Source organism: Balaenoptera borealis (assembly GCF_965194805.1).
Source record: "Balaenoptera borealis genome assembly, chromosome: 4".
NCBI lineage: Eukaryota > Metazoa > Chordata > Mammalia > Artiodactyla > Balaenopteridae > Balaenoptera > Balaenoptera borealis.
The window spans coordinates 44,609,938-44,624,681 of record NC_138861.1 but is presented as its reverse complement, the minus strand read 5'-3'; the positions used below and the strand labels follow the sequence as shown (position 1 = coordinate 44,624,681).

The window sequence follows — 14,744 nt, the reverse complement described above, 5'->3', positions numbered from 1 at the left end:
ATGTGAATTTACAATAATTTTTAATCTGTTTTGTAATTGATGGAATCCATTTTAGGCTATGACACATAGCATTTCTATTAACTATGTCATACATGTAATTTATTGAAAAAATATAGGCATTTATATTGGGTATATATTTAGGAATGGAATTGCTGTGTCATAAGAAAATCAAACAACTTTTCAAAATGGTTGTACCAGTTTATACTCCCACCAATTTCAGTTGTTGTACATCCTCCCCAACATTTGGTATTTAATGTCTTTTTACTTATAGCAGTTCTGTACCTGCGAAGTAGCGTATCACATTAGAGTTTTACTTTGCGTTTCTTCGATGACTGATGAATTGAGAACTTTTTCATATATTTATTGGCTATTTGTATAACTTGTTTTGTGAAGTGTCTAATTCTTTACCCATTTTCTATTGTACTATTGGCTTCTCTTTGTTATTGATTTGTATGAATTCTTTACACTTTTGGAATGGAAGCCCTTTGTTGGATATATTTATGCATCTATCTTGTCCAGTTCTGTGGCTTGCCTTTTCACTCCCTTAGTGGAGTCTTTTGAGGAACAGAAGTTCTTAATTCTGATTAAACTCAGTTTATCCATTTGTTTCCCTTTACAGCTAATACTTTTTCTGTCTTTTTAAGAAGTATTTGTTTAACTTGGGGACATGAAGGTATTCTCTTGTTTTTTCCTCCAAAAATTTTATTGCTTTACTTTTCACACTTATTATTTCAATCTAGTGGGAGGAACATTTATTTTTTCACAAAATGGATATTCAGTTGACTCAGCACCATTTACTGAAATGATCACTCTTCCCTCACTGTGATGTAGTGTCACCTTTGTCATGAATCACATGACTGTATATGTGTGTGTCTATTTTTGGACACCCTATTTCTGACCTCTTTGTCTACCTTTGTACTAATTGCATATTCTCTTAATTACTTTAGCTTTATAATAGGTCATGATATCATGTATTTGTTTAGCTTTGTCCTTCATTTTCAAGATTGCCTTTGTTGTTCTTAACCATTTACATTTCCAAGTACATTTTAGAAACAGCTTATTCAACTTTTATTACATTACAGCAATGGCAGTCTTCTCTATGCACTGTTCTACACATTTTTTTCACTTAGTCTATTTTGGAGACTTTCCTTATTTCTTTTTTTATCTGCCTACTACTTACTTGTGTAGATTGGTACTGCTAACGCCTTTCTGGTCTAATCTTTCTCTCTTGAAATTAGTGGGAGAAGCTACCTACTTAAGACATGAATTGATGGGAAAAGATGAGTCTAAATATATTTATTACAAGTAATCATGTAGAAACTAACATGAAAATAAAGTCATTTAACTCAATAAAATTACCATGATGTATTTGGTTAGATTTAACAACCCCTCTCTATGTGGTTTCAGAAATTTTTGCTTCAATGTAAGAAAAGAAGTAGGAAACAAAAGCAAGAGTAAACAGAGGAGTTTAGGTTAATTTAAGTCTATGTGATTATTTAAAACTCAATATATGCATACACAAACATTTACCCAAGCCTTCAGAAATATATTCTTAATAGACTTTGAGACAATTGTAAAAGGAGTCCATAACCAGTTTAAATCCAATACTGCAGTAGTTGAACATCTGTTTCTAATTAGTCGGTTTCTTTGGATGATTTTATAAAAGTATATGTAGAAATTATCTTAATAGAAATAAGATCACTTTATGCCAGAAATTTTTTACTGCCAAAAAGTAGTGCATTAATTAGGAGCATTGGCAGTGGAATGAAAAATCAACCTAGATATTTAATTTAAACCTCCTTATTTCTTTCTGTTTCCATATTGAACCTACTCTACACACTTACTCTATGAAGAATACCTTCTTTCCCTCTCAGCTCTCCAGTCTCTATTGCAAATTCAAATTTATCTTTAACCACACCATCCCTCCATAAAGCTTTCCCAGATTGAACAAAGGAGATGTTTTTTTTCTCCAGTTAAAAGGTATTTTATTTTCAGGATAACTGAGAAAGTGTTTACAGACAGTGTAGCAGCTTTTGCTACTTTTTAGAAATCAAAGAAGAGACAATCTTCAGGTTCATGATTGCTATGGTCTGAATGTTTGTGTTCCCCTCAGATTCATATGTTGAAATCCTAAAGCCCAAGGTGATAAAATTAGGAGGTGAGGCCTTAGGAAGATGATTAGGTCATGAAGGTGGAGCCCTCAGGAATGGAATGAGTGCCCTCATGAAAGAAGTCTCAGAGAGCTCCTTAACCTCTTCTGCTATCTGAGGACACATCAAGAAGTTGTGACCTTCACCAGAACCCAGCCATACTGGCACCCTGATCACATACTTCTAGCCTCCAGAACTGTGAGAAACAAATTTCTGTTGTTTATAAGCCATCCCGCTATGGTATTTTGTTATAGACGATGATGTGCGTGAATATTCTGTACAGTGTTTGTATGTTTAGAATATTCTTCTGTAAAAACTTCTTGTTTTGTAGATAGAAAATTCTCCAACAAAGTACAACATATTCGAGTTTTGTTAGAATAGAAACATCCTTCCTGTGGGTACTTCATATTCAAGGTCTCATCCTCCTGTTGAGGTGATATCCTAAGCCCAGCTCTGTTAGAGATGGGAACTGGTCTGCACCCTTCCTGGTTTTAATATAGATTTTATTATTATTCAGGTATGAGTAAGGAGACAACTGCCATTGAAAAAACAGTTTGTTATACTCACAGATCCCAAGAAGAAGAGCATGCCACATTCTGGGAGGGAGTGTACATGGTGTGTGCTCAACGGGAAGCACTGGGTCAGTCAGGAGGCAGAGGGGGAGAGGAAAACTTTGGGTAGGGGCCTTTATTGTGGTTTCCAAGGGAAGGAATGGGAGAGGCAGAATAAGCAGGCTTAAGACTGGCTAGATAGAATAGTTTCAGTGGCCTGGGGCATAAAAGCTGTCTCTAGTTATCTGGTACCTGGCTGTGGGGTGATTAGGGCAGGTGAATAGTGGCCCAGAGTGTGAGAGCCAATAAAGGAAGTGGTTGGGAGTGTTGGTTTACATTGGAAAAGCATTCTTACCTGACCCCCTGCCAGTCCCTCCAGGACAAGCAAGGCCCTGTATGTCAAAGCATCAGGATACAGAAAAGGGAGATGCAGCCAATGCACTGCCCTGGTGCAGAGTCTTTCCAGAGAGGATGGCAAAGGGCTGACCTGAACCCTGGTACGCATCAGACTATACAAAAGAAAATCTTTGCAGCCACCTTGTTTCACTCCAATTTCTTGGAAATAACACTCAGTCGTATGCAGGGAATTCACTACTCAGTTTAATTTCTGGCCCAGAGTAGCATCTTAAATCATCAAAGAAAGTTTGGGTCATGGTATGGGCTACTCTCAGCACTTTCTTCTCCTTTGTGTCAGGCCCCGGCGTCCCAAGAAAACTTCAGTCAGTACTGCTCAGTCCTGGGCAGAGTCCACATACTGTTAGTCAGGCGCCACCAATGTGCTCCTCCTCTTCACCCTCCTCCCCACTTTCCTCTTTGGTCATCACCTTCCTCATCTTTATCTCTTCCTTCTGAGTCTTTTATCTCATCTCCATCATTCTCCAAGTTTACCTCCTGCAGATGCTCTTTGTTTTTGGATCCATCTCACCAAAGTCTTCCATTCTTCCATCTTGTAGAAATCAAGGCAGTACAAGTCATTGGGGATGAACTGGAAGTCACCTGCTTCAAACAAGCCCCATAAACGTAGAGCAGCCTGTGCTTTTGGACCAGTATGATTTTGGAATGAGGACTTGGCTCCATCAGAGGCCACTGGCTTTGTCTGAACCCTCTTCCTCCTTCCTGTCGCCTGTGGTGGAGGGCTCTTGTTCAATGGTGATCATGGTCCCATCTTCAGCATCTGCCACTTTAACCCCCTCCAGGGGCTCCTGGTTGCCGGTTTTCCCACATCCCTGCTTGTTATCACCTTTGGGTTTCACTTTTTTTTTGGTCTCACTTACGTTTTCTCTTCTCTGACTCAGCTGTCATAGAAGTACAGTTAATCAAAATCATTGCCCTTCAGGCTCTCTTCCCATTCCTCATCACAGACACCCCCAAGGAGCAGTGTCTGATGATCCAGAACCACACCTGCCTAAACGCCAGCTCTTGGAGTGAGCTCTATTCCCCAATGGGTACTCTGAGTCCACACCCATTTTCCTTTTCTTCCTTCCTCAGGCTTTAGTTGGAGTTTATTTGAATGCAGGGTGTGTTTGTCCGCCTTTGTTGAACTTTTCCAGTAGCCTCCACAAATGAATATGGTCCCCTGGGGAGTGATGGATCTTTGGCAGCCCAGCCTGGGTGTGGGCCCGTCCCTCATGGTGACAGCTTACTCCATGTGAATGTGCCCAGGTTAAAGGCATACTTGTCATTGTCCTGGATGTAATCCCTTGTACTGTTGTGGAAACCACCAAGAAGAATTAGCTGTGTCTTCCAGGCTACCGTCTGATACCTGCTTTAACCTAAAGGACCTCTTGATGATTTGACTGGCTCCCAGGTCTTGGGTGCCAAATGCAGGACCCAAAGATTTGTGTAGTGATAGGATCAATTCATCTTTCTCAGAATGAGCAGAGAATGACACATTCAACATTGGTGAGTGGGGGAATCACAGTGTTTCTATTGTCTGAGTCTTTTTAGCATCTAGCATTTAGAAATGGGCTATCAGAACCTCAGGGTCTCCTCCTTCCCCAGCACTTGGACAACTTCTTCTCCATACTGGCCACTGTCTTCTCCTTCTTGCCCATCATGAGGGTTCCTGGTGGCGGGGGCCCCAGAAGGGAGCTGCACACTCAGCCAGCCTGGAGGCAGGTCCTCTTGGGGGCAGACCTGGTGATGTATTTTTAAAGATAAATTTTAGAACAGCCCCAAACCATAGGGTTTTAACAGCTTCCTAATCTTCACCTTGTTCGGACCTGAAACTGCCTCCAGTGTCCCTAGTGTTTGCGTCAGAATGTATGAGAGCAAGCAACTTGTGTGTGTGTGTGTGTGTGTGTGTGTGTGTGTGATCCAGTGTGCAGGGTTTATTTTGCTATCAGCGTAATCTTTGTAAATTCCTTCTGTGATGAACTGTGCATTTCTACAGGGTGAAGTCTTCATCTGTCATCATTACTCTATGCAATGTCTACTCACAACGCATGTTCCTAATCAAAAAGGTTTGGTAAAGATGAAGATATGAAGGTTGATAACGACTTGGTAGGCTGTCCCCTAGAAGCAATCTAGCTCCAATCTGAAAAATTAATGAACTCAGGCAAGATATTTTAGGTCCAAGATGTTGAATTCTAGGCCATAATGAATTGAATTAAAACAATGAACTGCACCTTGACAAAGGCCTTTAACTGTACAGAATTACCTTGACAATCTATGGTTTTTCCTCTGATCCTTTCTGTTTCTAATATATGTCCTGAGAACTCTTTGGAAGAAAATTGCTGAGAACCCATTTGCTGCTGGTTGCTAAGAGATATTTATCTATCAATAGAAGAATTCTTATTAAAATACCTAGATGTTCTGGACTTCTTCTCTATTTATCCTTGTGATGACTGTCAATATTTTTAAAACTCAATCACTTCTATTCTATCTGAATTACTTCTGAAATAGTCTATTTTTGCTACTGCAATTGCTGCTATTTACCTCATACATATAAGTGAGGATGCTATAAAATTACCTGATGAAAATAAATAATTGGATTACACTGCAAGTCAAGTGATTTTTCACAATAATTGAATTATTCCATGCTTATATCTAACTCCTATTTCCTTTTACTATTCATTTTCTGTAAATGAATGTTTCTTTTTTGGTGTGTGTGTTTATTAACATTCTATCTCTATTTTTTGTGACATCCTGAACTCTGTAGCTGAATTATGTGTCTGAGATAAAGCTATTTCAACTCTTATCTCACCACTCTAGGCTTAGGGGAGGGTTGTTTCAGACTAGCAATATAGAAAGTAGATTGACATCATTATATATATTCATGATAAATGTTGGCTATTGAAGTTATGCTGCAGAGTTTGTGTATAATGCAAATAAATCTCTGGAAGCAAGCTTGCTAAGTAAAAGGGCAGACTAATTTTTTCCTTTCCCCCCCAGCTTTATTGAGGTGTAATTAATAAGTTAAAATTGTATATATTTAAAGTGTACAGCATGTTGTTTTGATTATATGTACATATAGTGAAATGATTACCACAATTAAGATAATTAACATATCCATCATCAAACATAGTGAGTGGTGAGAACACTTAAGATCTACTCTAAGCAAAATTCAAGTATACAGTACAGTATTATTAACTATAATCATCATGCTGTACATTAGGTCTCCAGAACTTATTTACTCTACATAACTGAAACATAGGGCACGCTCATTTTAATTTTAATAGATTATGTTATCTCATTTTCCAAAAAGAATTCAAGTGCTTATTCTTATATTTCATTGATCACAACCCTGCTACCCCAGTTTCAGGAATAAACCATTGCCCAGTTGTCCACATTTTCTAGCTAAATTGTCTTAACCATATCTCGAAATGCTTGTCTGCCATTCTTTAATACACTACCAGGATTAATTCCCAGATGTCTTAAATGCCATTTTGTCTCATTCTTACCTCTAGAAGTTTAAGCCTCCCAGCCATCCATCATCTGTATTCTCATCCCCGTCCTGCTCTGTTCATCCTTTAATTTGGACCAATCTCCTACCCACCCTCCCATACTCTTCTACCACGCCCTCTGGAACTCCTGGTCCATCATTTAGCAAAGTCTCTTGCACACTCAGACTGGTGTCTGACTGCTTCTTCATCTTCTTGCCCTGATCAAAACAGGCTTCCCCTGAGGATACCGATTCCTCTTTGCTCTCTCACGCAGCAGTCCATATTCTGCTAATCACAAGCCGGGAGCGAGGTGCTGAGGTGGGTGCCCTCCTGTTGCCCACTGCAGCATCCAAATCATTTTTACTCCTTTCTCCAGAACCAATTCCTTTTGAAGTTCATATTGTCTGACCACACCATGGACACTCTTTTTTGCTGCTGTCATATTCTAAACCTTGTTGTCACCAAGGACCTTTACATCTTACTCAGTCTTCCTCTCCATTACTGTTCCCTCCTGGAAACTTCACTGTCCATTTTTCGGACCACCCAACACCCTGAGCCTCTCAATTCCTTGTCTTTCTGGTTTCCAACCTCTGAAATCTTAACTTCCAGCATGCTGTATTCTGATAAGCATTCTCATCTTTCTCTCCACTTACATAGCACCTCCACTCCCATAGAGTGATCTCCTGTTAAGACCACTAGTTTGTTGACCCGTCTTTAAAGTCATTCAGCTGCAAACTCCCTTTAGTTCCATTGCTCCACAGAACTTTCCAGATAAAACCCCAGCCCTATCTAAACCCGACTCTGCCTTTTCTGTACTTACCTAAGCAGCTGAATGTGCCTGGAGAAAAATAACATACCTGCTTGAGAGAGAAGTCCTTATCTTCCTGCCAGCTATTGGCTCACATCATTTGCCCTCTTTCCTGTTAGTAGAGATGTCCCTGTTTGCATTGAAAGCAAATCCCTCTGCTGTTCAGGCTCCCCCCATTCCAGCCTTCTTAAGGATCTCACTTCTGTAATGATTTTGTCAAATTAGATTGAATATCTCCCATAAGCCTACAGGGCATAATACTAGTGTCCTGGGGAGGGGGAAGGGTAAGCTGGGATGAAGTGAGAGAGTGGCATGGACATATGTACACTACCAAATGTAAAATAGATAGCTAGTGGGAAGCAGCTGCATAGCACAGGGAGATCAGCTCGGTGTTTTATGTCCACCTAGAGTGGTGGGATAGGGAGGGTGGGAGGGAGATGCAAGAGGGAGGAGATATGGGGATATATGTATATGTATAGCTGATTCACTTTGTTATACAGCAGAAACTAACACACCATTGTAAAGCAATTATACTCCAATAAAGATGTTAAAAGAAAATAATAGTAGTGTCCATCTTTTGAAAAAAAGCCTCCTTTTGATTTCAGGTACCTTTTGAGAAAACCGTTTTCTTCCTCTTCTATCTTTCACAGCAAATCTACTTAAAATAGTTGTCTCTGTTTCCTCAGTTTTCAGTCTTTCTTTGATCCATTCTTCCCATCCCATCTCTCTAGTAAAACTGCTTTTAGGAACATGATTTACATTGTGACACATCCTGGGGTTCTTTCTTTATTTTCATTTTATTCGGTTTCTCAAGGAACTTGGAATTGTTCTTTGGACACTGTTTCTCTTGGCTTTGGTGACACCACGGTTCACTGATTTTTTTTTCCTTAACAAACTGGACCCTCAGTTCCCTTCACCTTTGCTCAGTGAATTATGAACTATAGACTTGAATGCATTGGCAAAGGAAAGCACAGCCCAGAAAAAGCTAAGAGACATGAAGGATAGATATTAATATTCTATTCAGGAGTCCCAGAGGCGAAAACAGAGAGCATGGGGAGTAGACAATGGCCAAAATAGACAAAACAGCAGGTAGTTTTCCATATCCATTGTTGGTCCTAGACAACCCTCCTGCCTTCAGTATCATATGCTTTCAAGTCTGGTGATTTCCCCAAATACTCCTAACTTTCACAGCACTTCTTGAGAGGATTGGGATTCAGGTAGATTGGTTAAGAGTCTCTAACCATAATTTTAAAACCTAAATGATTTAAATATATCAAAGTGAACCACAACTTGTTGATGGAAAGAGAAAGGATAAGACAAAGTTAAGAAATATTCATAAACAGAATTTATGAGGTGTATTAGTTACCTATTGCTGTGTAACAAATTATTTCCACATTTAGCAGCTTAAAATAATATGCATTTAATATCTCATGCAGTTTTAAGGGCCAGGAACCTGGAAGCAGCTTACTGGGTGGTTCTGGTCAGGGTCTCTCAGAGGTTGCATGATCAGGACAGTCTTGAGGAGCTGGACAGAAGTTCAGTTTCAGAGGATTGGGAGGTGAACACTTGATGGAATGGAGAAAGTGAGCTTAGATTAGCTTTCACCACACTGTGCTCTGTGGGATACTTGCCTCCTGAGATGCTCCTTCCACTGAGGGTTCTGTGGTAAATAAGAGTGGAGAACAGCTCAGAACTCACCCCACCCGATAGAAATGTGCCTTGGGAAGGTTCTGTGACAAGTCCTGAAGCCGAGAACCCATTTGACTTGGTTAATCCACCGTTTCCTTTTTGACTAAGGAACCTCTTTATTTGTTTATTTTTATGATGCACCTTTTTTTGCTACCTCAGGTATCTTTTTCTAAAACTTAGATTTGATCATGTCCCTTCACTCATGAAAGCAATAGTGTCCCAAGTGGGGGTTTAGGAGGAAAACATTACAACTTAGAATTTCATCCTTTTAAAACTTTTTAATATATGTAATATTTAGCATAGTAAATGAATATATAATTTATTAGTAAATATATAGGTATTCAGGGTGTACACGCCACACTTTTTACTGAGAGAGTCTACAGGTGTGCAGAATAAAGTCTATCCTCCTTAGCATTTAGATCAAGCTCCATGAATCTGACCATCAAGGCTTTTCTTTAGATTTTTCCCACCCTCTACTTCTCCCTCCAAGCTATGCCAATGTGCTTACCCCTCCTACAACATGACAGAGACTTTTAAAAAAATATCTTTATATTTTCTAGGATGTTATTTTTACCTGAAATATCTGTTTCTTAAATCTTATTTTTTTCAAGTTTTAAGAATGTATTTGAGCAAAAATTGATTCAAATGAGGCCGCATTCAACCAGAAGTAGTTAGGAATGCTCCATGGACAGGAGCAGGGGAAGGATTTTTATAAAGAAGATGCAGAGCAAAGCAAGGAAATGATTGGATTGGCTGTAGCTGAAGCACTCAGATTCTAGTTTTTAGTTTTTAGTTTTGTTATCTACCTATAAACAGGACTGGATCCCGAATTCTTCTAGTTTCCTCAAATATCTGGCTATGACTCTCCAAACCACATTTCCAATTTTCTCCCACTCTTCTGATTTGGAATCACTAAAATAAAGATTGCCTTAGAACCTCACTGGGAGGGACCATACCGGGTCCTCCTCAGTCCCCAGACGGCAGCCATGCTTCAGGGTCCACATCTCCCGATTAAAAAGGGCTCCTCCAGACTCAGACCTGCACACCCGCTGGAGCTCTAAAAGCTTATTTGTTTGTGAGGACCCATCTCAAGGATCCCTTCAGCCCTAAGGCTTCCCTCCATTCAGTGCTCACAGCACATCTGCATCTGAGTAATAAAGATCCACAATCTTTTATGTGTAGTTCTGAAAGCTCTCAAGATGGAGAGTTTTGAAAACTTATTTGGTGAGAAATCTGACTTGAACCGACATGAGACTATTCATGTTTTTGTTGTTGTTGTTGTTGTTGTTTTAATCCCTCTAAATGTGTCTCTTCATCCATTTTGCTGCAGAATATTAAGTGCTTGATTATGGGCTGCCACTCCAGACCTCATTAGGTATAGACACTATATTTCTTTTATAAAACTTAAAAAAGTCAGGATTCCAAGGCAAATCTATCTGGTCCCAAGTATTTAGGATAAGGAGCCTGTAAAATCTTATAATTGATGGTGATTAGCCATAATAAATGCTTTCATACATATTATATCACTGCTTCCAACAACAGGCCTGCAAGGTGAACAGGTGGCCTGCTTTACAGAATACGCAGCTCAGCCTCGGGCTCCCTGACGTTCTTGAGGCTGTGGTCCCAGAGGCCGGCAGGACCAGATGTCAGATCCAGATCTCCTGGCTCCAGATTGTCCCACTGTGCCACAAACTCCATTGTATAGTGTTTGTCTCATAAATGTTAAGTCCTTTATAAGCAGGACTTAACTCTGAGATGGAATCCATGGTTGGCATTGCCCGTAGCATAGTCTTTAAACAACTCCTTCGTGAAAGGTAGAATTTATACCATAGCAATACTTTAAAGGTCTAATTTAAAAGAAGTCACAGGGGCTTTGGGGACAGATTAATCTCTGTTCCAGTTGCAGATCTGCTATTTATAGTCTCACTTACTTTGGACAAGTCACATAGGCTCTCTGTGCTTTGGTTTTCTAGTTGTAAAAATGGGGGAAACCATAAAAATCTTTAGAAAGGGAGATTATAACAATCGAAGGTGAAAATACACGTGAAGCGCACTTAACATTCATTCACAAATGGTTATTATAAGAGGAAAGTGCCCTCATTGATACATCTAACAGATAAAAATTGGATTCATAAAAAAGGAAGACTGAATCTATGTATAATACTGTTCCGGCAAAAAGATTCACTAATCTGTGACAAGCTCTTCACTTTGTCCATTTAACATTTTGCTTGTTCTTGGTGACATGGCCTGATTGAGGGTCTTCATGGATAGCCCAGGAATGAACATCTTTGTTCTTACAGGTCTTAAGGTGGAGTGATCTTCATTTCTTCACATGTTCCCCATTCTCTCATTTCTTCTCTTACTTGCTTTCTCAGTCCCCCCACCCCAAACCTAAATGACTTCTTGAACTTGAGGAGAAATTTAAAAGAAAGAGGAAAGTAAGGATAAAAGGAAAGCAAAACTGAGAGGGAATCCGGTTTGGAGAATCAGCAGGCACAGCCTTTCCCGTCTGCTAGGAGTCAGCTTGCAGCCCCCTTGCTCCACTCTACCTGTGGACCCACAGGTTACTTAGCTTTGCTGAAGACACAGCACCAGTCTGCATTTTAAGGAAACAGACTGGATGGAACTGCCACTGTTTTTATTTTTACTCTGTTAATTTAAAACTTGCATAGGCCTGGCACTTTATTCAGCTTAGAACATGGAAAATCACACTATTTTTTAGTCTTTCTCAATTCTGTTTTAGTCCCCAGTGTCTGGGGTACATGGGCCCTCAGTGCATGCGAGGCATTTCTGGATTCATGGTTAACTTCATCCCAAACAATACGAAATGATGCTCTCTCTCTTGCCCTTCATCACCCTCAGCTCACATTCCCTCCAGAGCCCACAGCAGCGTGCTCCCTTTGTCCTGTGCCAAACCTTCTTCTTCACTGCCTTTGGTTTTCTTCTTTGCTCAGTGTGTCCTGCCACAGTTGGTGGGGGGGGGGGAGTGTGGGGAGACAGAGGGAGAGAGAGGGAGGGAGGATAAGTGAGTGAGAAAACTCAGGCTGTTGTGACTTACCAAGGATTTTTGTCCAAGATGAAAGTATCAAAGTGTACCAGATAGAAATAGAAAATCGTGCTTTAAGTAGGAACATATGCTTTACTTTAGAAAAATAAAAATTGCAGAGGATTATCTTCTATTGTGCTCTCTCTCCTGCTCCTTATTTTTAGATGGAGGAAACACACACAAAAAGCCAGAATGGGATCCACTTCTCACTGTTTTATACACTATATTTCTTATCTAATTCATGGAAAATTAAGAATCCCAAAACAAATCTGGCCCCAAGTCTGTAGGAAAAGTACCTTCACTGCTACCTTCTGCTCTGGACTTGATGATTCTTCTGGCTTCCTAGCTGGTCTCCCTCCTTCCAACCTTGCTGCCATTCAGGGGCAAATCAAGCTACTCCTCTGCTCAAAGCCCTCAGATGGGTCAGAGCCTGGTCCTCTCAGAGGCCCAAAGAGCCCTCTGTGAACTGCCCCTGCCCCTTTGATATCACCCTACTGGTTTCCTTGCTGTTCCCTGAACAGGCCTGGGATGTACTGCACTCCTGTCTCAGGGCCTTTGCACTTGCTCTTTCCTCTGTTATGCTTTTCCTCCAAATAACTGAAGTCTAGCTCCCTCATATGGGTCAGTCTTTTCTTGCACCCCCCTCCAATACTCCCTTACCCTTTCTCCTTAGCAGTTAAAGATTATCTGGGGGGTGAAAGTGATTTTTTTTTACTCTTTGAACATCCGGGAAACTTTCCTTGAATATCTTTGGCCTCTACTCTGAAATTATTGCCTCTTAGGAGCTTTAAGTGGTAATCTCATTCCTATTTAAGAATCAGCATTGGAGTATAGATACCATGAACTCATAGCTCAAGGTTAAAAGTAAAATGAATATATATTTAAAATGAATATATATATATATATATTTGTTGTTTCAAAAGTCTATTCTAGGATCCTTCTCAGTTATTCTGCATCCCAGTGTTCAGGTGAGACCCATTTGTAACCACTTCTCATCCATCCAACAGGGTGGACTCAGCGCCCAAGCTTTTGTTCGTGTGGAACTGGAGGATGTGAATGATAATGAACCCGTGTTTAACCCGTCAATCTATGTGACGAGCATTAGCGGCCAGACCCAGCCAGGCACTGAGATCATCAATGTTCTTGCCTCAGATAGAGATTCTGGGATGTATGGAACAGTGACTTATGAGCTTGTCCTCGGAGACCTGTCATTCTTTTTCACCATCGACTCCACCACAGGTATGTGAGCTTGGAATCAACAGCTTCTGCATAAGAGCCAGAAAATTAGCTGAAGTGGTTTTTCCTTGGCAGGGGTGTTGCAAGACTCACTTCACCTTCCATAAGGCAGTAAGCCATGCTGAAAAGAGCCGGGCTTTGTAGGTTAGGACTGGATCTGATTCCCAGCTTTGCCTCCTCTTGGTCTTATGACCTTCATTGGTCTCAGTCTCCTTACCTTAGAAGTAGTGCTAATAATCCCTATGTTGCAAAGTTTTTGTGAGGATTAAAGGCAATAAATTATGAAAGATGCTGGCTAGTGGTATTTATTTTGCAAATATGTCCTCCCCATTTGTATGATCATCTAAGGATGACTTGCATCATTTCAACATACAAATACACCCCACTAGTGTAAAGAGCATTGTACGGACGTCCAAAGAAATCCCTTTCTGGTACTAGGTCTGGCATTCCCTTAATCTCTTCGGGTCTTAGTTTCCTTGTTTTTGAAATGATACCTAAAGCTCCTTTTAGTTCTCTAATGTGGTAATTTTGTATCTGCTAAAAAAGTCCAATGGGCAAACAATCTTTCAGAAATAATCAATATTTAAGAGGTTACTTCCTCTTCCTATTAGTTTGTTGTTAACAAAAAAAAAGTTTGAAATATTTGGTTACAATATTTGGTTACAATATTTGGTATTTTATAACCAACATTTGGTTATAAAATTTCAAGTGTATGATATTACATTATAATCCTATGGAGATATTACAGATATTTTGTCCAAAAATGAGGCTGCAAAGAAAAAGAAAAAAATTTTTTTTCTTTTGCTTTTTTATTTTACAAAATATTTTATTTTATTTATTGTAGTAAGAACATTTAACCTGAGATCTACCCTTTGACACATATTTCAGTGTACAGTACATTATTGGTGACAAGAGGTACAATGTTGTACAGCAGATCTAGGGTTTATTATTCATCTTGCTTAACTGAAACTTTATGCTCATTGATTAACAACTTGCCATTTCTCCCTCCTCGCTGGCCCCTGGTAACCAGCTTTCAACTCTTGGATCTTATGAACTTGCCTATTTTAGATCTTTCATATGAGTGAAATATGTAGTATCTGTCCTTCTGTGGCCAGCTTATTTCACTTAACATCATGTCCTCCAGGTTCATCCATATTGTCCTCTGTTGCAGAAAGTCCTTCTTTTTTTCAAGGCTGAATAATATTCCATTGTAGGTATATGCCACATCTTTTTTATACATCCATCTGTTGATAGACATTTAGGTTATTTCCGCAACCTCGTAATTGTGAATAGTGCTTCATTGAGCATGGGAGTGCAGAGATCTTCTCAATATTATATTTCTTCTTAAAACACCTGCTCTGCGCATGGTTGGAACGTGTT

General features: G+C 39.8%; 1 protein-coding gene across 1 annotated transcript in view; it reads left to right on the top strand.

Moving 5' to 3' along the window:
* The window catches only part of DCHS2 (dachsous cadherin-related 2), a gene marked incomplete at its 5' end in the record, with an annotated part of 183,220 nt that overhangs the window by 2,275 nt on the left and 166,201 nt on the right, over positions 1 to 14,744 (top strand). The window contains one exon of the mRNA XM_082391612.1: positions 13,136 to 13,367. Within this exon, the coding sequence (XP_082247738.1) occupies positions 13,136 to 13,367 (232 nt within the window). The remainder of the gene's footprint in view (positions 1 to 13,135; positions 13,368 to 14,744) is intronic.